Below are 26,100 nucleotides of genomic sequence, written 5' to 3'. Positions count from 1 at the left end.
AGAAAGACCGCTAATGAGATGGGATTAAACCAGGGGGGGGGCAATAAAATATATTGCTGTACACATGCGTGACCAAGGAATTTCCAAACACCCCCTAAAAGAGTTTTTCTCTGTGTGCAAATTAACCCCCTAAACAAGTTTTTCGCGGGCTTTATGTTTACACATTTTGGCCCCTAAACAAGTTGTTGCCAAGATATGACCTCGGGGAAAAAGCTTGGGGAAAAAAATACTGTAAACACGTTTGGCTAGTCTTTAAAAAAAAAGCTTCGGGGGAAAAAACATACCCTAAATACGTTTGACCCCACAATTTACCATTGACCACTCATTCAAAACCACCTTTTTCTTGAAAATCTGTGTTTTTGATACCCTTAACGAGTCCACGCACGGACCACGTCCAAAACTGAAAAAACACCCCTTTAAAAACGTTTTTTTGGTCACGCGTGTGTACAGCAATATATTTGACTGCCCCCCCCCCCCCCCCCCCCCCCCCGGGATTAAACAAACTTCCCAGTTTATCATACAATATCGTTCACAAGCATGTCTATGTAATTGGCTTAATCACAAAGAATCTACAGGAAGTTAAAATCAAGATTTTTTAATGACTGGAAATATCACAGCCACACACAGAACCTTGGGAATGTCCAGGTAAGCAGGGGATCAGTGTTCGTCTTTGTGTGGCTGATGTACACACAGGCACACACTGTGTTTAGATGCCATTCAGAAAATCCATGTAATGGCAGTGACTCATTCCCGTTCATTCACACATATGTATCTTTGGATGTTGTTATACAAGGCAAAGAGATATGGGCATCTCACATTCGTTGACACACACATACACAAACTGTCTTTGTCTACCATCTCACCTTATCAAGGGCCTTGTTAATATTCACTTCCTCACTGCCCCAATTTGTCAGGGCCCTTTCAATCTCAGGTTGTAGTATATCCACACAATTCCACTTGTATGCATTTATATTTTCAATCCCTCATTCTATGGCCATGAGGGTAACACTAGAAAATAAAGACCTCAACATTGGTATAATCACAAGCAACTAGAATTTAATGCCATATTATTTTGCAAGGAACAGAAACATGCAATTATAATAAAACAATGTGTTTCCCTCAAAATTACTTTATCAATGGATTTGTTATGAATTTCTTCTCCCCTTATTTCAGTCCCATTAAGTTATCTTATTTATTGTTCATTGTAATGGTGAGATTGCTAGAGACATTAGGAATGTGTCATGTACACAATCTTATGCAATCATGTTATCTTAGACAATAAAAAAATTCCATGATCTAAATCTGCAGTCAAAGTGACTGTAAAAATCCTATTATGCTATTAATCAACATAAATTATCACATCCTTTAGAATTTATTTAAAATTAACACGAGATAAAATGAACATAAAAAATTATATGAATGATAATGAATTTAAGAGTACATAATGTTCAAATTACATGATACTGAATATTTACATATTAATCTGTATCTGCAAATTTGTTTACACAAATAAATACTGTATCATAACATATATTATATACAATACACAAATAAAACATATAAACATAAAATTGTATGTTTTTCTTTACCAAACCAATGCAATAATGGTATGAATAAATGCAAAGAAACTGGGGTGGTTGTATACCATTATACAGCATGGTACAAAATGTAAAAAAGGTCATTGAACTTTGAAATGCTTTGACCTTGAATTTTATGGGTGAATGTGCATTCTAGGTACTTAATTTTATTATACTTGATCTTCTTGTAAGAATCTGTGCATTTTTACACCATGATCACCAACGTGCTCCTTTTCATCTCAGAGATACCATTGTACAGTATGTATGAAAAGGTAATTGACCTTTGACCTTGAAAAAAAAAACACTTTCCCTACCCCATATTCCTCCTAACTTTTTTCTGGTAAATTTTGACACCGATATCTACTCAAATCTGCTGGAAAAACCATTTCCAATAATTTCATTCCAGATTGGTTATTTTGGGGTCTAATTTAGGGATACTAATAGTCATCTGTGACTTTTGACATTCATACTCATGATCATGAATCTAAACATAGTCATCACTCACACACTTGAATCAAGTTTTGAAGTCAATCTTTCAAATAGTTCTTAGGTCATCATGAGAAGTTCTTTTCAGATAAATGACCTTTGATCTTTTACATCTTGACTCCCAAATCTAAACAGATCATAATCACTTTAACAAGTATACTTGCACCAAGTTTGAAGTTGAGCCATAAATCGATTCTTTATATCATGAAAAAAAGACAGACAACCCAAACATGCCTGCAGCAACCATCTATATTGGGCTCAGACATAAAACCATGCAAATCTGTATTTGTGTAATGCCCACTTACAGAAAACCAATCAAACTAGTAATAAACAAACTTTTAGCCAGGGCTTCCTTAATGTGTACATTTTAACAAGATTATTAGAAATTATTATCATTTAATAATTTTGAATTATAAGGAGAATAAAATTAAAAACTTTCTTTTTCATTCAAAACATGGGCATGAAAATTGTGTTCTTGACTAAAAATAAAAAATATATATACCACACTTTCCCAATAAAACCTAATTTTTATCTAGTGTGTACATTTTAACAAGATTATTAGAAATTATTATCATTTAATAATTTTGAATTATAAGGAGAATAAAATTAAAAACTTTCTTTTTTATTCAAAACATGGGCATGAAAATTGTGTTCTTGACTAAAAATAAAAAATATATATACCACACTTTCCCAATAAAACCTAATTTTTATCTAGTGTGTTAACCTAAAATCATAATGTTATAATCAATAAAAACATTATAGTTTAAGAGTTTTAAAAATGATCTTCTACATGCAGAGAACAATTATATAAACAGTTATGCCCTGCAAGATACAAACATGTACCAACTTCCAACATTAAGACAAAAGCAAAGTAATCTAAAAATGGTATTAGACATGTATTAATAAAATCTCCAACAGGAGAATCAAAGTCGGATATTATCATCAACTTTTGTTTCCTTTACATTACCCTTCTCGTGTTTTCAGATTGACAGTCTCCTATTAACATTTAGTCAATTGAATACTGAAACATCTAAATCCTAAATGCTTTGAATAGTGACCATTCAGTTCAAATAGCAAACTGGTTAATATATCAAGATCCAAATTTCCAAACTCTTCTAAACACAAATGACTAGGAAACAGATAATTTAGCATTCTTTTCCATATACGTGTATGGTATAAAATAATTGTATCATATTCAATGGCTAAAAATGCTATATCAGAAATATTCCACAAGTTACGGCCAATTTTGCATGAATCAAAGGTGAGTGCAATACTGGCACTATCAAATGAAATATTCAAATTATCCTATGGAGAAAACATTCAATATAATTATTTTATTCACTATATCGTGCAATAGGCATGATATTGCACAGAAAGATTTGTACAAAAGCCTACGGGCATACCATGCAGACCAAAATATGCATTTTTGATGCGCTGCTGTTATCGCCCTATATAATTCACTTTTCTACATGATCCTGGCTTTGAGGATTAGGTGGGGATGGAGTGTCCTCTGAAAATGCTTCATTCACCTGCTCTCCATCAGTTGACTGTAGCGTTGCCGATGATGGTGTGTGTGAATCTGTCTCTTGTCTCACTCTCTGCATATAAAAAAAGAAAATGGCAGTGGAATTAGTATACCAAGTAATAAAGGGAAACAAACTTGAGACTATCATAGTATATGGGACTGGGGTTAAAGTTGTATGTTCAACACTGATGGAAACAAGATTTACCCCTAAGCCAATCTTTGATGCATATACCTAAACTGTAAACATGCACAACTATAAACAAAATTACTTCATGCATCTCCCATTTTGCAATTACTAATATTGTCTACAGGCCTGTGGATTAAGTGCCCACAATGCATAATCTAATTACAGACAAATCTAAGTAGTCAGAGTGAACAATAATGCAACTGAATTTATAGCAGGTTAGTTATGGTAGATAAACAAGACTAAGAACAGTGAGTTTTTAAAAAGAAAGATGGATATAAGGAATCTAAGCATGAGGCTTGACTTTTCAATGACCCCCCCCCCCCCAAAAAAAAAAAAGAATGATAAAATGTTCCCTTTTAAAAGCATTGTATTTCTAAAAACTTCTGTGACAAGTGTGAAATTACATCAGTAGGGGATAGGGAACAATTTACCTCCTCAAATTTATCTAGCAGGTGAAGCTATTGGGAAATATATATATATCAGCAAAGTTTGGTAGAATTATATGTAATTTTAAATCTGCATGAAACAATGTTTGTGTAGCAAAATTAAATTTAAAAATAATAGCAAATTATGATACAGTACCGGAAAAATCATTCCCAAAACAATGTTATATGCTTCCCAGAATGTAATACACAACATTCAAAGATATAAATGACAACAAAATAAATGAACTTACTGACAGACTCATACACATATCTACACCAAAATAAAAAAGAAACAATCACACAACATACAATTATGAGACACTAGTCTGATGTATGGAATATTAATTAAGAGCAGCATATGAATGAAACCACTTTAAAAGTACAAATAATGACAAATTAATGAATTGTACAGTCCTGAATTATGTGCTAACACTACTATTGACTGGACACAAAGACAATTCACAGTAGACAGGTAAGATTAATTTGATAGTGAAAACGAGAAAAGTTTTTATCACTAACAAATCATATATTCTAAAGGAGAAGAATCTAGATGGATTCTCAAATGCATACATTTAATAATTATGCTTCCACCACAGACAAAAAATAAATAACACATATAACTTCCAAAATTTTCCAATAATGAACTTTGACCATAAGACCCCAAATATTTAAAAAAATCATCATCTCTCCAATATGCAAAGGATTGTGTTTTGGATTATTTTTTTTGCATAGCATGCAGACATTTTTGTCTGTATTTTATTTTTGATTCAATTATGTATCTTAAAACACCAATATCTACATTATTTTGTTACACTCAATACTGTGATATCTTTTTCAAAAATTATCAGAATTTAAAGGATCACTAATAGTATCTACATGCACATGCAACTTTAAGTCACATTAAGTCATTATCATATGAGGGTTGTGTTTAACACTAAATGAACAGGAACATGGGGTTGATTCATGAAGCTATTAATAGATTATAAAATGACATTACGGATGACCAGTGACACTTTCTAATGCTAAATGATGTATCCCTATATCATTAAAGTTAGCACAAGAAATATCACCATTCGTGCATAGCCATGCATAACTTCCAAACAGCTCTATGAAACAGCCCTCTAATTAAAACTAAGCCAAAGGAGGGGCTACATACACAAGGAGCTATATATCTAGCTTAGAAATGTAGCAGCTAAATGCACATGCACATTAAGGTCTAGGATTAGAACCACCACCACCAATACATTACTATGTCAATTAATGATACCAAAAGAAGGCTACAGATGGAACACAAAAAAATGTTAAAAGAACTAGACCCGATTTCCTTACTACTGTCCTAGTCATTTTTCTCCTTCCCGACCTTCCCTGTCATTCACAATATGTGATGGTTATTCACCGGACCACCGTTCCATAGCTCGGAGACCTCTTTACGACAGACTGCTACAGCCAGGGTAGACAGGACGGTGCAGGGTACCAAGTAGAGGAGAGCAGGCTGTCCTGTCTGCATGAGGGTGAGTGCGATGAAGGTGATTATCAGTCCAACACCATATGCTGTAAAAGATGAAAATAAACAAGAAGAGGAATGAATTCTCTGCTTTCCATACTCCTTGGATTACTGCATATTTCTCTATGAAGAAAATTTGTCAATAATTTATACCAGATTTTTAGAACTTGTACAATATTAGAATTTCACGACGAAAATATGGCAAAGATACAGAAACAAGATTTCATATCACTTTTAAATAATTCATACATTACATTTATAAGTTCTACTAAATCATCCTCAGGTTATGATAGCAATGATTTTGAACAAGACATTTGTATTTAATTTCCTGAGTATTCCTCACAATTGATTGATTTTGAGGGACAAAAAACTCCATGTCTCGGTAGAGTTTACTTACTTGATCATGTTTTCATGTCAGAGAAAAAAATAGCATATGAATGGCTCTGGATCTAGTTATCCAAAAAGTGTACATTTAAGGGAAATGTTTGAGGCAAGTCGACTTGCTTGCACTGTGTACTGTGCACACTATACAATGCTTGTATATGACATTTTACAATATCAATTAAAAAACAGGTTATTTACATGTTTATTTGCATGATGGTTCAATTTTCATTCGCCTTGATTTGTAGACTTGTAACAGATGACAATTTTTGTCATTCTTCATTCACCAATGTACATGTATCCCCACTGTGAGGTATGAACCTTATACTGTATGATATCAAAGTAATACACTCACCAATAACAGATGTGATGTAATATATCCTTGGAGATTTAACTTTCAAGTCATAGGTGTGGCAGAAACCAACAAGCAGACCTGTCCAATCAGAAAAATAGATGGCAGTAATAATTGTATTCATTGTCACAATATGTTGATGAGTTGATTGAGTTGATAAAGTTAACTTCACACTCATTCAGTCATATATCATGAGTACGGTAAATAAATTGATTGCATTATGCATGGGAATAACCAATATGTTTGACTACATGATTAATAGAAAACATTTCAAACATGCTAAATGCCTAAGATTTTATAGCTTCACAGAAATGCCTTCTATTGTTAAAGCTAAACTAATTTACTTACTGCAATCATTGATTTCAAGAGTTTAAAATACCACCATAAATCATCAACATTTCATCTTAGATCTAGATGTGGTGTGCTCACATTAATCAAACTTTGTGAAATCTAAGCTGAAAACCAACACTTTAGATAACCAACACAGATAAACGCAATCATGTTGGACAGTGCATTATTATTGCTTAGGAAAATACCCTTCACCTTTGCAGGAATGCAACAGTTATTTTGCGCATTTCTCATCAAATATATATTTTTTCTACCAGAATAATTTTGCAAATATTACTTTTCTTTACACATACAAATCAGATAGTCATTTTATTAGATTCTGTTGAAATCATTTTGAAATCATTACCGCAAATGTACGACTGCTGCTGCTGCTGCTGCTGCTGCTGCTACTACTACTACTACTACTACTACTAATACTGCCACCATAACAGATTTGACAAATTACTACCAAAGTGCTACAAACACTATTACTATTACCAATAAAAGGAATGATAAAGCTTCGCACCTGGTACTAGAATGTCTCCAAAGCCCAGCATGGAGTAAACATTGCACACAGAGAACACCGAATGGCAGAGCCGTGGCACAGTCAGCAGGACAGGAATCTGGATAAGATTAACACCAAAACTAGTAAGATCATCATCACTTAATGAGATTGTATACTGGGGTGGTGTTCTGGAACCCAATCATAACTTTTGTCGTCAATTTTTTAATTTCTATTCGAGGTGTTGCATCGCTATATTTGTCACAAACCAGTATTCTGAACATCGTCTTTTCTCTGGATATCTCTGTAAGTTCCCGCCCATCAGACAAACCTATCACAATCACTGTTAGTTTCAAATGGTATCGAGATGTTAATATGGTGCTGAAAGAAATGACAAAACTTATGACTGCTACAACCTGTCATAAATTTTATCATGTCTATTGACTGTTAAGGGATTATGCACGTTTGTGAATTCGCATATTTTTTTGTGGATGCTATTGATGAAGAGATGCACAAAATTTATGACAATGTTGATGACAAAAGTTATGACATCCACCAGAATATCGATTCTGTCACATCACTGAGAAAGAATAAAATATTGAGAAAAGACAATAGTCAGAACACTGCTCCTGGTTATTTATTAACAAATTAAGATAATTAAGCAGGTAAAATTGTTGTTCAACTCCCCTTAAAGACTCCATTTTGTTTTTAGGGGTATAACAAATATAATGCTGGAATTATATAATGATTACATGAATATTAAAACTTTCAGCCTTTCATAGCATAGATATGGAAAGAATGAGAAAAAAAAAAAAAAAACATTAAAACAAAGAAAGTTGAATGAAAAAAAGATACAAAATCATGTGAGAGATTCTACTGCAGAAAATTACTTTTAAGAAAGATGAAAACAGAAGGAAAAGATGGAGTAAAAGAAAGAGAGAAAAATAATAACCTGCTCTGAAGCTGACTCGCCACCTGTAGCTACTTTGACCATCACACTCTCACCAGTCTGTAAAGAAAAGGTACAAATTCTGAGTTTATCTAATAGGCAATAAATAAGGTTTAGAAATACTACATATATCAAAATGCCCATTTCAGGCTAGCTGCATATTAATCATGGCTGTTACCAAGACTTCTAGTACTATGACACTGCAGGACTGAAATATGTTTTAACATGATTTGTAACTGTTTATTATGATGTACGAATGGCTACATGCTATAAGATTCAGAAATAACATAAATGACACAAAATTGACCCAAGCCTGCTGAGAGTAACATGCATTCAATAAGATATCATAAAATTGTCAGCCCAAACAGTTCAGCTGTTTTAGATCGAAGCATGGCATGTGTGGGAATCTAAGATGCAATCCTTTGCTGTGAAACTCTTTCTATAATGCTCCAACTATTACAAGTAACATGAAAAGAACTTGAAAAAAAATCTCAACATAATTGTTTTCATCTTTCCAACAACAGATGTTTCCCTTCCAGTCAATTTCCGCATCTAGTGGATATAAGTATACATAGAGGAGGTGGTTGGAAAATATGGTTCCCAAAGTGGTGCAAATGTGAATAGTTTTCAACAAACCTCTGAAGGCCACATATATTTGCTTTATATCAATCATTAGTATTTAATGCAACAGAAAGTAAATATAAATATTATAACAGATAAGCAATCTCAGTCTTTGTCCGATATTGAAATATCACAAATTATGAACAAAGTCTGATATTGGGTGATCATGATAACATGTATGCACACCATCATAAAAAAAAAAACTCTATGCCACCATGCATGTGATTAAAGGTCTACCCATGCAGCAGTAAATATTTCTTGCACTATTTACCGCTCATCAGTTATTATTCTCAGCTTTTGACATCAGATGTTAGGATTACTGATATTTTGCCTAAGTTTGTGAGGTTGGTTTGAACTATCACATGAAGGGGTTTAGACCAATCACCAGTTCATATTATTTTCATGATGCATATTCTACCCACCTTTGTAAAATGAGGTGTGATGAAAACAAAGAAGACGTCATAAACAAACAGCAGTGACAGAAGAAGGACACATGTCTGTACAAAGAAGACAAAATATATGATAAAATAAATCAATAGTTTACGGGGCAATGTCTGCTCCATTAACTAATATACTGTATATGTATTTGTAAAAGTCTGTAATGCATGAATGCCTATAACATTTATGTGTCTCCAGGTAATATATCACTAATCAAACTAATAAAATTCATCCTAGCCAAAATTCTATTTAGGACATGTCTTGAAGGTGTACCACAACAGCCACTGGAATGGTTGTGGTGGTAATATTTTAGTTTGTAATCTGTCTTTTTTTATAGTAAAGCCATGTGTACGAAGATTGAAGAAATATAAATCTAATTAACTTTCAATTCATCAAGAGAGAGGGTTATGCCAAAAAAAAAAAGAATTCAATAGAATCACATGAGTTGCAGATTAAGATAAAGTTGAGGGAAATTATGATCATTGAGAATTTAACCATGAGGCAATTATCTGCATATGTTATACTCCAAGTTTATACATGAGGTTGTTGCATGAAGGGCCTTAGGAATAATATGATTCCACTGTGCAGCCATTTTGACAAACTACTGTAGAAATAAAAGTCAACCAAGTATCCACTGAAAACTCACTTTGAAGTTTGGTAGACGAACAACCTTCAGCACACTGATACAGAAACATATTCCCAAGATATCAAGCAAGATCCAGGCAAATGATTCCTTACGATAGAAGAACCAGGTAAGGACAAATGCTCCACAGCCTAGCCACAATATGGCACTTGTGACTGTGGGACGCTTCTGGAACACAGGAATCAGAGGCAGCCTAAAGATAAAGATCACAGCACTTCATTATTGAATACTGTAATAGTTTATTTGACTAGAAAAAATTATATGAATGGATATATGTATGAAACAAAATTATATGTATGACAGTCTTGTATATCACATTTATGGTTTATGTGATGGGTTTTTAAATCCCTATTAAAATCACACAATGTCTTTGTCTACAACAGTTGAACATGTGAACAAAGTATCAATCCTCGAGATAACCACTCAGTACAAGTAGGTTTATAATATATGCTGCTTATGTATACTAGAGTCAAAGTGGGATTGTCTTCCTAAATTGTCATTTACTAGATCGCAACCTGTCTGAGACATCTTGTGGAATATATAAACAGCTAATCAATTTATATCTCAGTGTGAGGATGCAAGTGAATATATCTGAAACACAAACTCACCTTTCCTTACAAGGAATAGCGAAATTGACCACAGGTAGCAATGTAGTATGCATGCCTGACCATGCACCTATGCAGTACAGCGCAATCACAACGTATACTGGAATACAGTTGGGAAGGAACAAAAGTGTGACCAGTAAATATAACAATAATAAAAAGACCTTCTCATGAAAATATATATTCAGAAGCAGATCATATACATTGAAGTATTGAAGTTTTGAAGTGTTACAACTATAAAGCAATACCCTAAATCTAGAACAGATTCCTGATTTATAAACTTATAATCATGCTTATTATCCAAGTGATAACTACCTTAGAAATCTTGATTGGTTGCTGACTGTTGAGGCCTGTAACAATGTTAGTTAGCAATATCAAAAGTTCTTCATAAAGCAGGTTCTTGTTTTTTTTTTAATCAAAGCTATTCTGCTAGGTAACAATAACAAAATTAGAAGAAAAGTAAATCATTATCAACACTGAACACACACTGGAGTTCATTAAACCCTCAAAGGACTTTTGATGCAACTCCTATGAAACTAATAATTTGGGAAATGACATAATTCGTAATTCAATTGGTTAAATAGACACATGCTATTGACTTACCAACTGGGCTGTAGAAGAAGAATAAAAGAAGCAGTAACACCATGATCATGAGGACCCAACAGATAACAATAGGAGGGGTGATTGTGACGGCTTCTGTCTCTTCACTTTCCTCCTCATCAGATTCACTGGATTCTCCATTGTTAACATTCTGGTAGCGACCCTGGCCATCCCTCCTCTCATGTCTCTTTTCTCGTTTGTGTCTATTAGGAGACAAAGGCACAAATAACAACACTAAGCGATCATGACTTCATCTATATAATGCACATGTTTTTATCTAGGAGATGATTTATACCTCTGGAAAATATGGCGATCCTTGCTACAGAAGCAGTCAAGACACGAATTCCGACACGCATTATATTGTATGTGAATTGGGTAGAAAATAAAGATTCATGTCTTTTTTCAGCAGCTCGGACTCTACTATTCTACAAAATGTTTGCCAATGTTATTTTACAATATAATTCCCATTTCTTAGCACGTAACCAACCTTGGCGATGGACATAACACTGTGCCAAATCCAAACATAGTTCTGACAGTGATACTTAATTGAAATCCAAACCCAAACCAAAAAATCTCTTATAGCACTTAGAAAACAATTTAATCAACTACAGATCTCAAGAAAATTCTGTTATGACAGACCACCCTTCAACTTCCTCCTCTCGAACCAACATACTAAAAATACTTAACAAATACTACTACATACTAAACAGGTCTTCATAAGATATTATCCAAGAAACTTACTGCTTGTAACCCATGAGTCCTGCCCAAAAGCCTCCGATTGCCAGAGTACCCGTAGCCATTAGCCAAATCACTATCATGTTATAATCCCACTGCGGTGGTTGGGGACTGTACAAGGCCACCTCGGGACTTGATCCTTGAATCTGCATGGAAAGTAAAGATAAAACAAGCACTTAAAAGTACATATCAAGACTGAATCAAACTAGCCAATCCATTGGTCCCGACCGATGCTGCAGGTCATCACCAGAGTAATTTCCTGCAGACTATTGGACTGCCAAAAGAAATATGTTACAAATCCATACAGTAAAAGACTAACAATTAACCATTTTAAGAAGTAAATTTCTTAAAAGTTTCACATGATATTATCACTAAGAGCCCCAAGTGGGAATTAGATTACCATGCAGTTTTGTTTGTGAGTCTAAATACTCTGCTGCAGTTACACCATACTGTATAACTGTAGCAGCAAAAGTTTTAAAGAGTCACCATGCCAACACAACTTTGAATTAGATACACAAACAATTGGTGCATTCTACACACATTCTGCTAACAGAAATATTCTGATGAACTAAGATAACCCTACAAAAGTAGGAGACTGAAGTATAATTGATGGAGACAAAACTTAATTTCATTTTACATTAGCTTTCTAAACATTACATGTATGTTAATGACTTACCTATGTATAAGTAGGGAAAATCAATAAGCTATTCTATTCATTCTTTTCAATTCTTAATAGTTTTGCACAGCTTTGAATCTAATGAAATACTGACACAAGGGCATCCAAGCATGAATAGACTATTCAGAAGCACTAGGGTACTATGAATAAGTATCCTAATTTATGAATGAATAGACAGGAAGTCTGTAAGTCTAATGGAAGTAACATCCTATTCTGTTTCACCAGATAAATATCCAATAAAAAGGACAAACATTGCAATATCAGCTACACAGCTTTACCTTATGATGCTTGGGATAATTGCATCCTTGTCATAAATTGGCTAGAATGAAGTATTAAAGCAATGTTGGTGGAAAGATCAAGTTACCTATTTTATTCTATAAAATCAAATTACATATATAAAATGTATACTCACCAATAGATCTTGGAAGTCTTTCTTATCCAGAAGAACGATGGGTATGTCAATTTGAATGGATTCATTTAAAGATGGGGTGGTCTAATTGAGCAAGAATGAATGGATAAAAGCAAGACACAACAAAGGGGAATTTTGGTGTGAAAATGGCAAGTTTAAAATTAAATGAAAAAGAGTCTTGGGTGTATACTCAGCTGGTCAATTGGTTAAGTACATTTACATAACAAAACAATTTTACTTCTCAAATCTTATCAGCATTTCTGGTTGTTAGAGAAATCTTTCAACTATGTTCTGTACATTCCTCTGTAAAAAAAAACTTGCTACACAAACCAAATTTTGTGTAGCAGTCATAGAACATGTGGAGCAAAATTGAGATGCAATATTATAAAACTTATTCCATGCAAAAGAAGCCATGTTGTGTCAAAGTAAATCCAAGTTTTATTATGCAGAAATCTTTTAATGTAGAGTGTCCCTAATAATAGATTATTAACTTCAATCATTTGAAATGGTAAGAGACTCGAGCAAGGATTAGATGCATTTGCTTGAATTCAACTCATGATTATCATATGCAACTTGTTTTTAGCGAACAAAAAAAACCCACACATTACAAACTTGTATTAAATGTTTAGGAATTGTGTACATCAATTTATATAACAGATTTAAGATTAGGCAATGTCTCTCCACATACTGTCCTATGTTTTTACGGCATAACACATTAAAAGCATCTCTTGCATAAAAATACAATAACAATGTCTTACCACTCCTGTTTCACTGACAACCAAAACCCCTTCAGCCTTTGCCTGCTGTGCATGCAAACCCTTCTCTGTGAAGGTACAATTGCCTCTCATGACGGCAGCTACATGACCTTCCAACGAAGACAACTTGGTGTCACTGCAAAGGACAGATGGTGTCAAATCCGCCAAGGGTTTGTATGGCTATATCAATGGATAAAAACATTCATGGTTAAATTGATCCAGCATTCATTTCTAATAATTTGATGCATATCATGAAATTGAGGGATGCCCTTCAACATAGTTTATTCCCTCAAGGTGTCCATTGATCTGAAGTCCCTACCCGCACTTCTCTCCCCAGTCCTTGGTCAAGATTGGCAACGCCGAGGCCCCAACTCACAGAGGAATCAGTTTTGGATCTGTGGTCTGAAACTATATTCGATTTGACCTTTTCCGAACCAAGAAATGTTCTTTATGATGAATTTTTTTCTTGAGTTGTGTTCCTATGGGGTCCTAGAATGAATTCAGCTTGGTTGCCCAAAGTTGCCGTTTGGGCAATTTTGCTAATTTGCATACATCCAAAATGGCCGCCACATGCCATCTTGAACACCTAACTTTTGAACCCCTTGCCCCAAAATGATGAGGAATAACTCCTTTTAGGGGTTTCGGGGCATGTAGAATCCATTTCTGTTATCATTTTGGCAATATAAGGTCATCTTCAGGTCAAATCCAAGAGGGCCACCAGATGCCATCTTGAAAAATTGAATTTGAACCCCTTGCCTCAGAATGATGAGTAATACCTTTGTTTAGGGGTTTTAGGGTGTGTAGAATCTCTTTCTGAGCATATCTATTTTGCAATATAAGGTCATCTTCAGGTCAAATCCAAGATGGCCGCCAGATGACACCATCTTGAAATATTAACTTTTGAACCCTTTGCCCAAGAATCATGAATAATAACTCTATTCGTGAGTCATTTGGTATGTTGATTCAATTTCTAATGTAATTTTGCAATAAAGGATAATCTTCAGATCAAATCCAAGATGGCTGCCAGATGACGCCATCTTGAAATATTAACTTTTGAACCTTTTGCCCCAGAATCATGAATGATAACTCTTTTCATGAGTCATTTGGTATGTGGATTCAATTTCATCTATAATTATGTACTGAAGAGGCTTTAAAATCTTATTTGAATTTGAAAGTGTTTTCTCCATATTTTTCCTAAATCAAAGTGTCCAATGATAGGTAGGCATCAGTTCGTCTCAAAAGACGATTGTGTAGCGGGCTAGGTATTACATTTTCGAGAGTTGCTGCAGAGCTCCGCTCTAGAGTCGCAGTCTCTAAAGCAAATTTGTACAGATGAAGGAGGATGGCGCTGAGACAGGTTAAAAAAGAGATGCTACCCTAGCCTTCCTCTTTGGTCTTGGTCTGCCAATTTAGCATTCCGATTATTTTCTGACGTCTTGACCCTGTACTTAGTGGCTCTCCATAGATGGCGACTATCATCTACATCTTCACAAGTGTTAGTGTTTAGTTTATGCTGGCAAGTTTTATGTCCCGTTTGCAGGTGTGTTTATAACGGGGGTGTGATCTATCGTGGGACCAATCACACAGCTCACCTTACATTGGCGAATCCTTACTAGGATTTGCCAAAGTTTCATGCGGCGAACATGCCACAACCACTTGATGTACTTTTGACTAAGGAGCGAGAATAAGCTGGGGATGCCAGCATGCACGTACGCTGAAGGCCTTATATTTTTCACTCTGTCCTGCCATTTAATATGCAGGATACGTCCAAGCAGCTGACATGGTAGGTGTTTAGCTGCTTTTTTTGATCGGCGTACTTTTCCAGGACTTATTTCCATTCAGGAGCTTGGCCATGGCTGTGACAGATTTTCCTATCCTGGTGCTTATCTCCTTGTCCAGTGAAAGGGAACTAGAGACAGGCAGTCAGTCCAAGATAGGTGAGGAGTCCACCACAACCAGACAAGTGCGTGCTATTGATAGAGATATATGGGGGACAGTCAGTGTCTTGAGTCGATCAGGATTTCTGTCTTACAGGCTGATGGGTGATCCAAACTCCTTACACGCACAGTACAGGCGGCTGTATGACTAGGTCTTGTAGGCCTACTCCCGCTTCTTTATGAAAGGCAGAGGCGACGTTGCGTCATTGCCGTACAACATAAGGAACCATCCATATTGAAAAGTACGGAGTAATGACTTTTAATTCAAAAATAATACTTTGAAGTCCTTTCACTAGAAAAGTATGGCTGGACATAAAAAAAATGATGAGAACTCCCGAAGTAGGTCATAGCCCAAACCTTGAATGGTTTCATTCTAAGATGAGCGGTTAATGACGAAATACAGTGGCGGATCCAGGGGGTGGCGCGCGCCCCCCCCTAATATTTGAGCGGCGCCAAAGGCGCCGCTCAAAAAAAAAATAAAAGAAAAGTAAAAGAAAGAAAAGGCGCTGCTTGAAAAAATAATACACTGATATAATATTAGCAACAGTATAAGGAAAGACTATCCCCAAACAAAGCACAATCATATCATCTTCCTTATCTTTTCTTTTATTTAACTACCCTTTTCCCAACAACTTCGCCGGTTAAAAATAATCAGCAGTGCGCTGCCTGCATATATCAGCGCCACCTTAATCTAAATCGGCGCCGGACAAGAATAATCAGCGCCATTTGGTTATAAATCGGCGCCAGTCGAGAAAAATCGGCACTGCCAGAGTCTAAACCGGCGCCGATCAAGGATAATCTGCGCCACCTAAATCTAAATCGGCACCAGATAAAAATAATCGGCGCCATCTGGTTATAAATCGACGCTGCCTGAGTTCTTAACCGGCGCCGATCAAGGATAATCAGCGCCACCTAAATCTAAATCGGGGCCGGACAAGAATAATCAGCGCCATCTGGTTATAAATCGCCGCTGCCAGAGTCTTAACCGGCGCCGATCAAGAATAATCAGCTCCACCTAAATCTAAATCGGCGCCGGGTAAGAATAAACGGCGTCATCTGGTTATAAATCGGCGCCGGTAAAGAAAAATCGGCGCTGCCTGAGTTCGTAACCGGCGCCGATCAAGGATAATCGGCGCTGCCTGAGTCTTAACCGGCGCCGATCAAGAATAATCAGCTCCACCTAAATCTAAATCGGCGCCGGACAAGAATAATCAGCACCACCTGGTTAAAAATCGGCGCCAGTCAATTATGAATTGCCGCTGCCTGAATCTTACGTGACGTCGGTAAAAATAATCAGCACTACTTGTTCTAAATCGGCGCCGGTCAAGAATAATCAGCGTCCCCTTGTTCCAATAAATAGGCGCCGGTAGAATAATGAAGAAGGGCCTATTGCCAACCAAATCTAGATCGGCGCCGGTCAAGAATGATCAGCGGCACCTGGTTATACATTTTATTGTTGATTGGTCATAACAAAGCTTATCGCATGCCCTTACAGAGTGGACTCGGGCGGGGCAGTTGCCCACAGAATGACAGATGTCATGAAATCTTTAATTATTAAAAAAATCCCAGAATCATACAAAAGCGTAGAGCAAATCCTTTAATTTTGATCTTATTTTCTAATGCTTTAATAAAAAGAAGGTCAGTCACTTTTCTTCTTTACACATTCCACATTGTGCCACCTCTATGGCCTTTAGTTTAAGACAGCTACTATAGTGTTTTATGAAGATGATTCGATATTTTAGCCCAAATCTTTGCTAAAACCTGTTGCTTGTACCGGGAGTGTATAATTACGCAACCAGTCGTATATTGAGATTGAGCTACACAACTCGTTCTTTATTTAAAATCGTGCTTAAATTATCCGCTTCTCAGATTGAAATATACAAATTTTCAGCTCGCGCTTCGCGTTCGCATCATTTCTGTAGCAAAACCCCATACTTTTCATGATTTATAAATAGGTTAATAGAATAATAATCTTTTGCTGGATATAATCTTGTTCTTTATTACAAACGTCCATTAAACTGTCATTTTTTCAGATCGAAATATCAAAATTTTAAGCTCGCGCTTCGCGCTCGCATCTATTGTTTTTTTTTAGATACCCATCTTAATCATTGGTACCAAAAATGCATAGAATATCAAGCTTTCTGGTCAGAATATAAAGAAATTTCAGCTCGCCCTCGGCACTCGCATTATCTGTGTAGTGAGATATGTATCCTCCTCATGAGTTACTACAAACAGTCCTAAACAGGCACCTGTTTTCAGGTCAGTATACTAAAAAATTTCAGCTCGCGCTTCGCATTCGCATTAATTTGTTGGTGAGATATGTGTTTCTATCTCATGAGTCATATAAATATATATATATATGCATATGTGTGTGTGTGTTTGTGTGAGTTTGTTTGTTTTGTGTGATATCGAGCGCCTTTGGAAAGTTGATTCATGATTTTGCCCCCCAAATCTTAAAAAAAGGATCGACGCCCCTGTGTGTATATATATATATATAGTAAAAAAAAACTTGTATCTCTATTAATTATACAAAAGTATTGGCCTCATCGCAATAAAAGGGTTAATACACGAGATTTTGTAATCGCACATAACATGCATAATTTGTGTTACTTTTTGCTTGTTTCTTTCTTTAATAAGTTTTTCAATCTCTCTCTATATATGTTTATAATGGTCTATATTATGGTTGTTCCACTTTATATGTTTGTCATTTTGCCTCCGACGAAGATTCTGCTAGGATCGAAAGCTTAGGCCCCTTTTTGACTTTCTATATATGTTTTAGAAAGATTATATGTTTAAATTGATGTATATTTCTGCTATAATGAGATATGTTTAAGTGGACTTCAGGGAATGGTCGTACGCAGCAAGGGGGAAGGGGGGGGGGGGCACATTTGCGATCTGCTGTTGTGAAAAACAATTTTTTTTTCCTTAACATTTCATGAAAACTATGAAAAATGTGCAAATGTGAGATGTGCACCAAATTTTCGAGTCTTGCCCCCCCCCCCGGAAATATTATCTGCGTGTGGTCATGCAAAATGGCATGACTGGAAATCCTACATTTTGAAAAGAGCGTTTGACAGGGTCAGACTTTACCCCTTTTTCAACATTTTCTTTTATGGCGCCGGTGAAGTGCAAAAATATGTGCGCCGCTCGGCAGTGCGCCCCCCCTTTCGCCAAAAGCTGGATCCGCCTATGAAATATATGAACTATCTGACCATCTGAGACCTGACTTGACCACTAAGAATGGAGAGATTAAAAGAAATCATTCTTACTGAAGTACCCTTACATAATCTCCTACACATAATAGTAATCTTCTTTAGGCCGCGTGTACTTTTTTGGGAGAGTACTTCTTCAAGGTTCAAGGTTCAATAGTCTTGGGAACTAGTTCTTTTTTAATATGGCGTTTAGCGGCCATCTTTCTTTTAATCTGAATGATCCTATATTGCAAACTTATTAACAGAAATGGAATTAATAACATACCAAATAACTCAAGAAAAGAGGTATTATTCATGATTCTAGACAAAGGATTCAGAAGTTAATTTTTCAAAATGCCATCATCTGGCGGCCATCTTGGATTTGACCTGAAGATGACATTATATTGCAAAATAGATAGAAGAAAGATTCTACACACCCCAAAACCCCTAAACAGAGGTAGGGGAGACCGGGGTTAGTTGGAACATTTTTGACAAAAATGGCTGTAAAATCCAAATAGATTTTATTCGAGAAACAATCAATATATCAGCTTCAAGCATATATCTAAGGGCTTCAAATGTACCCCATAAAATTTTTAACTCTATTATGGTTACTGAAAAAAATCCACCTTGAACAAGACCATCGCAAACGTTCCAACTTACCCCAATACGGGGTAAGTTGGAACATGGTATGGGGTAAGTTGGAACACTGCATGGTCAATTAAGAATTATACTAAAACTACTTAAAACTGTAATATTACATGGTTTTAGCATATTTGCTTTATTTTTTCAAGTTCAAAATAGTTCAAAAAATAAGTGTGGATTTGTTGAACTTTGTTTTCTATTATACAGCCACTCACGCAAGCATATTAGGGTGCGTTTGATTTTACATGCAATTAAGTGTACAATCAGCAATTACATGTACTTCTGCATCAAATTTACAAGACAAAAATTAATTGTTTATATTTTTTCATTAATTAATTATGCAAATAAGCATATGAAATTTGCCCTAAATTTGTTTTTTTTTAATGTTTTTGCCTTTAACTCTATTTATTAAGCAAGTAGAATGCTATATTTTGGTGAGAGTATCAATTTTCACATTTATAACAAATATCCACCAAAAATTGCAAAAAATATAATTTCTTATGTATTTTTTAATTTTTTATTTGTATTTCTTTGGTTTTTTTCTAATGAACTTTGTCGGGACTCTTTGCGATCATAAATAGCATAAAATAAATCTATTTGAACCAACAAAAGTACAAAATAATCATACATTGTAGACTTTTGGTTGAAAAACACAATTTGCATTGACCTTGTACATGGAATCACATTTTTGAGCAATTTTGGGTCCGACATGCACGTACAAAATGATGCGAAATTTCAAAACCGCGCACACAGGCATCGCAAATTTGGTCTCAAATAATGCGCAAGACTTGAAAGTAAAAAGTCAGCGAGCAGTGTAGTCAAATAATTTCGCGCGACGGCATAGTGACCAAATTTCTCGAGGGGGGGGGCTCAAATTGACCCCCCCCCCCCCCAGTTTGATAAGGGTTAAATTGCATTAGGGGCCTACAATAGGCCTTAAATGCACACTCAGACCTAACTGATTAACAAAACAAGCATGGTATACAATACATGTTCAGAAGAGTGTGAAATACTTTATATATTTTTATTCATAATTATGTTTGGGGTAAGTTGGAACATGTTCCAACTAGCCCCATCAATTTTGTTCCAACTAACCCCGGAGGCCCATTTGACGGTAATAAGCTTACAGCACAAAAAAGGGACTTCACCATGGCATATTAATAACCTCATTTTGTAGCTTGGTAAAAGTGTCTATCATACCCCCAAACTGGCCAATTTGATCTATAAACTTCTCTGAAATAATAAAACATTTCTGAAAGAGAAAAAAATTACTCAGGTCAAAAAACAAAAATTCCTTTCTAACTTCACCAGGACTGTTGCACATGTGTTGTCTGTAATACGGTGGATGGCTGTTGATAATGACAATAAATTGAGGGCAGTATTGCAGAAATTTATTTAAAGACGTTAAAGAAAATTACAATGTTTCAACTTACCCCGCGTTCCAACTAACCCCGGTCTCCCCTATTACTCGTCCTTCTGGGGCAAGGGGAACAAAAGTCAATTTTTCAAGATGGCATCTGGCGGCTATCTTGGATTTGACCTGAAGATGACCTTATATTGCCAAAATAATAATAGAAATGGATTCTACACACCCCTAAACCCCTAAAAAGAGGCATTACTCAATATTTTTGGGCAAGGGGTTCAAAAGTTAGGTTTTTAAGACGGCATATGGCGGCCATTTTGGATTTATGCAAATTAGCATAATTGCCCAAACGGCAACTTTGGGCAACCAAGCTGAATTTGTTCCAGGACCCCATAGGAACACGAATCAAGAAAAAAACTTCATCGGAAAGAACATTTCTAGGTTGGTGTATTGAGCCTATGGGACTGTCAAATCGACTACTATGACTTTTGCAGATTTCATGCACTAAATACAATGTAAAAATGCACTAAATTTGGGACATTTACCATGGTTATAAGCATTAATTAGCCTATATACTCTCTCAGCAAACTAATTTACAAAAGTTATGGACTCCTTAATCCAAACAATGAACTTATGTAAAGTTGTGAGGTACATGTAAATGCAACTGCACCATGTCAAAAGCATGTATTCATTTCTAAAATTTTCTCAATATACACACTTGAATAAATCATAATAAATGGAAGAACCCTGCAAAGTCCATGTTTAAGAAGATGGTTTAAAAACCATCAATTTCAAGGCAGAATGCTCAGTTTCAGATACATGTACTAAAGCAATATGACAAGGATCAATTTTTGTACCATGGGATAGCATGTGTCCCACGAAAAAGAATATTTCATTTCAGAATATTGGTGCCATGACAAGGTTTAAATAAGATACTGAGGTATTTAAAGTCCACTAGGATTTTGATTAAGATGAAATCCCAGTATCGAAGATTAACAAGGTTCAATTTCTATGCTGAGCCATTACCTAATAAAGCACATGTTATTAATAATCACCCAAATTACTTTTGCATTACTTACTGCTTGCTCAAGCTTCGTAGGTAGTTTGTATTGTGATGGGTCATACATGATGCAGTATTCTCTACTACCTTGGCCATTGTCATACTGCACAGAAACAATGCCATAATATGCTTCAATCTGTAAACAAAAAACACAGTATGTTAGTTTTAATTTACTCTGGATGACAGGTGTAAGCCAAGTTTGTCTAGGAATCTATAAAGTAAAACAGTTGGTTGCGTTTCTATTGCAAAGACCTTTCATTTGATATCTCATTCGCCAATATTCATAATAATTTTAATTTGGGGGTAATATACATGTAGCTATCTCGTGGGTCTACGCATAGGTAGGTAGGACAACAAAATTTAGAAAGCTCTTAATTTGTCATGAAAAACACATTAAAATATTCTTCAAGTCCTAAAACATAAGAACAAGCAGAGCGCCTCTGGCAGTCTCACCTGCATTACGCGATTCAATATAGCAGCAGTGCTGACTTTGAAAACTACTATGAAATAATTATTCACAAAAAAAACATTCATATAATGATACAATACTACATTCATTGACCCTAAAAGACATTTGACCTTGATCATGTGACCTAAGACTTGTCAGTGATACTTGATTGCCCCCTATGTCTACATTTCATAAAATATACTTTAACTTTGAAAGTTATGACAGTAATTTAATTTACCTCCAACATGGCCAAAGTTCATTGACCTTAAATGACCTTTGACCTTGGTCATGTGACGTAAAACTCACATATTATGTTCAGTGATACTTGATTACTCTTATGTCAAAGTTATATGAATCTGATTCATAAACTTTGAAAGTTATGATGGTAATTCAACAAATACCCCAACTTGGCCAAAGTTCATTGACCCTAAATGACCTTTGACCTTGGTCATGTGACTTGAAATTATTATATTATATGAGGCTAAGTTAAAATGAAGTTATCACGTTTACATGGACTGCAGAAGGGTAATATGAAAATATCTTACTGTAACCTAGACCTTTGACCTTTTGGCCCCCAAATCAATAGGCTTCCTGAGATCCATGCTAGTATAATACAAACCAAATTATATGAGCCAAGGTTAAGTCAAACCGAAGTTATCGCATTTACAAAGAAAAGTTAACGGACAGACAGACAGACAGACAGATGTACGGACGGACACCGAGCATGATACCATAATACGGTCCGTCCCGTCTAGGGCGGGCATATAATAAGTAGTAATATATATAGATCATGTTTATGTGCAAAAAAATACATAAAAGAAATGGTACCTCGCTTAGCTGTACATTGAACGGATGCGCGAACTCAAGTAAAGTGACGTAATATACGTACCGGTATTTCGTGTGTTAACATCGCACCGCGGATCAGCGAAAAATTCATAAAAATCCATGAACTTCACCATGCAAGCCTAATAGCCTATACCTAGGGTGTCTGGAGAAAAAAATTATTTTTCTTATTTCAAGAAAATATCACATTTTCTTTGTGAATTTGAAGAGAAATGACCTTCAGACTAACAGAAATGTAACATTTTTGAAAAAAATCCAATTATTGGCTGCAAAAAAGAAGAATGAAATCAGGTAAATTTTCAGCATTTCTCTGCCATAGACTGTGTAGTTAAGAAATGGACACGCACAAATCCAAATTTTTAGCTTCCGAGAGCTGTTAAAATTTTATTATTAATGCCAAAAACTTGTCCATAAAGAGTCCAATAGGATTTTTTATGCTCTATCTGATGGTATGATTTTTATAAAGATTTGGAAACCAGATCACAATGAAAAATTGCGACAAAGTGAAAAAAATTGTGCAAAACAGAAATTTCATTTTCCCATAGAAAACGCATGGAGAAATGGCAATCTCAACACACACAAAAATAAGGGTTTGCAATTTATCTCTAAATCCTTATTTAAAATGATCATATAAACTTATCCTTACTGTCAAAAGAAGCCCCTGAATTTTCTCTTTCCATACATGCCAAACACAAGTTAATAATCAATTCAGATCACATTTTTCTAGTAGCCTGAACTTCCCCGAAAAAATGTGCCATATTTCCCCCTAAATTAGCCTGTTTTATGCTGACACTTTTCAGTGTGGCTTCAGACACCCTACTATACCTTTGACTTTAGTATGCATAGGGCGATACTTGGCACAAGTCTGATATGGCCACACATCGAAACTTCGTGAATTCAAGTTTCGAAAACGATCCATAAATTTTGAGTGGTGCGTAGCTTTAGGACCCCCTACCGGTACCATACGCAAAGAAAGAAATTTGATGTTTCATCGAATGGCGATGATATGAGAGAGAAAACTCAATATTTTCAAGATGGCAACTTTTTTGGGGATGTACGAGTGACAAGATCGTCTCTGTAAAATGGATTATTAATAATGACCTCAAACTCAAAGTACACGATGTAAGTTTTAAATGTAATATTAATTTTGTGTAGTAGGATGGGGGGTCGGGTGTCCGGACAGTTTATATTTTTGAGGCCTTCTTTTTTGTCTTTGGATTGCACTAAAAATTTGAATTCGATAGTCGTAATCATCTTCTATTTTGTTCTCTATAATATTTCCTAACATTTTGTAATAAAAATTGATGAAAGTTCACTTGCAAATTTTTCCAAATGACTTTCTAAATTGATCGTCCGGACACACAACCTGTCCGGACACACAACAACAACTGGGTATACAATATATTATTATTTTCCTGTGCATGTCTTCTTTATTTTATAAAAGTTTGAGTGATTGTAGAAATTATGTGGTTGATCTCGCCAATTTAACACGGTGACAGATACGAGAATGTCTTAAACTAAGTCGAACCGGCTGTGCAGTGATAGCTATATAAATGCCCCCCCCCCCCCCCGTACTAAGTCTGACACAAACGTAAATATCAGCATATGGGCCTACGGCTCAACAAGTTAGTCATAACATTGCGCTTAGAATCCAACTTAAGATTGTAAGAGTTCATTTAATAATATGGTAACACAAATTTATCTTCTCGAGCATCCAATTTATTTAATTAAAAATGAAAACGCCAACATACCTTTTGTAAAAAAGCCAAAAGAATAATAAACTGTAAAGACGCCATCTCTTCCTGTTCTGAGTTTTTGCTGTTGTTGTTGTTGTTACGTTGCTGTTAAAGGTAGTACGTTGGCGCGAGCTGGCTGCCGCAAATATGCAAGCTGGTAATTAGTCCAGGAAAAATAGCTGATTTTGGGGGTCAACCTCAAACAAATTGTAACATTTTTTTTTTCACCACAATGCATTTCCATTCCCTGAAGTCCCCAAAATGACATACTAAAAGTCCAGAAAATCTCAGTGGTGGAAAAGACGCTTAATTTGCATAAACTTAAAATGGCAACAAAATTTTCAGAAAATTTGAATTTTTGTACATAGATTTTGACATGAACATTAAATTGCCACAAAATTAGAGCCAAATGATACAGAAATGAATTTCCTACAATTTGGTACTATTTATAGGGGATAATAGGTCATTTGGATGATATTTGAAGTGGAAATCAAACTTCATTTTTTGTCAATTATATAAGTTCCCAAAATTTTTGGAAAGGCATGATTTTACATAAATCTAAGAAAAATGAAGCAATTACCTATTCATAAGTATACTATAAGCATGTGGATGAAATTCTAACTTGGTCTCTTTCTTTTTAAAATGTCGCTTTTTTGTATGTATTTTCAAAGACTATATATAGTTAAAAATTGTAACATGTATTTATCTACGCTTTGAACCACTTGGAGCTGTTTCTCTGTCAGCTACATAAAAAGTGCTGGCACATCAAGGTCTATATATCCTCTCGGGGGAGGGGGGCTGGCGAAGTCACGCCCCCTGGCTATATCATGTTTTACGTACATTGTGTATCAAAATAAATGCAACCACAGTTTAAAATTTGAAAAATTGTGTTAGCTTTATATATAGGTCGATCACGGCCTCCCGGATTGGCCGTACTGGCAACGGAAGGGCGATCAGCTCTCTCCCGTGCTTTGCCATGTTCGCTCGGAAAGCCGCAGCCGACAGGGCCTCGACAAGAGGCTAGGTCGAGGAAGAAATCAATAAAATTATAGGATATAGGCCTATATAGATCCATTGGCGGCAGAAGCCAAACAAATTAGGGGGGGTCCACCTGAAATTTTGGGATGGACACAGGTAAAAAATTGTACAAGCAAAAAAAAAAAGGTCATCAACACAAATTTTAGGG

The 26,100-nt window shown here is 35.5% G+C and overlaps 1 protein-coding gene across 4 annotated transcripts; it reads right to left on the bottom strand.

The window, feature by feature from the left end:
• Nucleotides 1–1,039: 1,039 nt before the first annotated feature.
• On the bottom strand, nt 1,040–25,035 carry LOC129257083 (signal peptide peptidase-like 2B). 4 transcript variants are annotated; one of them, XM_064097267.1, is made up of 15 exons: nt 24,930–25,023; nt 23,225–23,323; nt 21,907–22,023; nt 13,698–13,874; nt 12,943–13,023; nt 11,861–12,000; nt 11,123–11,322; nt 10,526–10,622; nt 9,921–10,110; nt 9,259–9,333; nt 8,219–8,275; nt 7,291–7,387; nt 6,441–6,518; nt 5,530–5,751; nt 1,040–3,661 (listed from the first exon to the last, which is right to left on the bottom strand). In XM_064097267.1, exons 2-14 carry the CDS (start codon nt 23,270–23,272, stop codon nt 5,573–5,575), a joined length of 1,536 nt encoding a protein of 511 aa, XP_063953337.1. In that variant the 5' UTR covers nt 23,273–23,323; nt 24,930–25,023; the 3' UTR covers nt 1,040–3,661; nt 5,530–5,572. The 4 variants fall into 4 exon arrangements, with proteins under 4 accessions (XP_063953337.1, XP_063953336.1, XP_054751310.1 ...); XM_064097266.1 differs by having other exon boundaries at nt 5,597–5,751; nt 24,930–25,013; XM_054895335.2 differs by lacking the exon at nt 23,225–23,323 and having other exon boundaries at nt 24,930–25,035.
• Between the last annotated feature and the right edge of the window lie 1,065 nt (nt 25,036–26,100).

The sequence above is a fragment of the Lytechinus pictus genome, chromosome 3 (genome assembly GCF_037042905.1).
Source record: "Lytechinus pictus isolate F3 Inbred chromosome 3, Lp3.0, whole genome shotgun sequence".
NCBI lineage: Eukaryota > Metazoa > Echinodermata > Echinoidea > Temnopleuroida > Toxopneustidae > Lytechinus > Lytechinus pictus.
The sequence above is the reverse complement of the archived record's forward strand: the minus strand, read 5'-3'. Positions and strand labels throughout refer to the sequence as shown.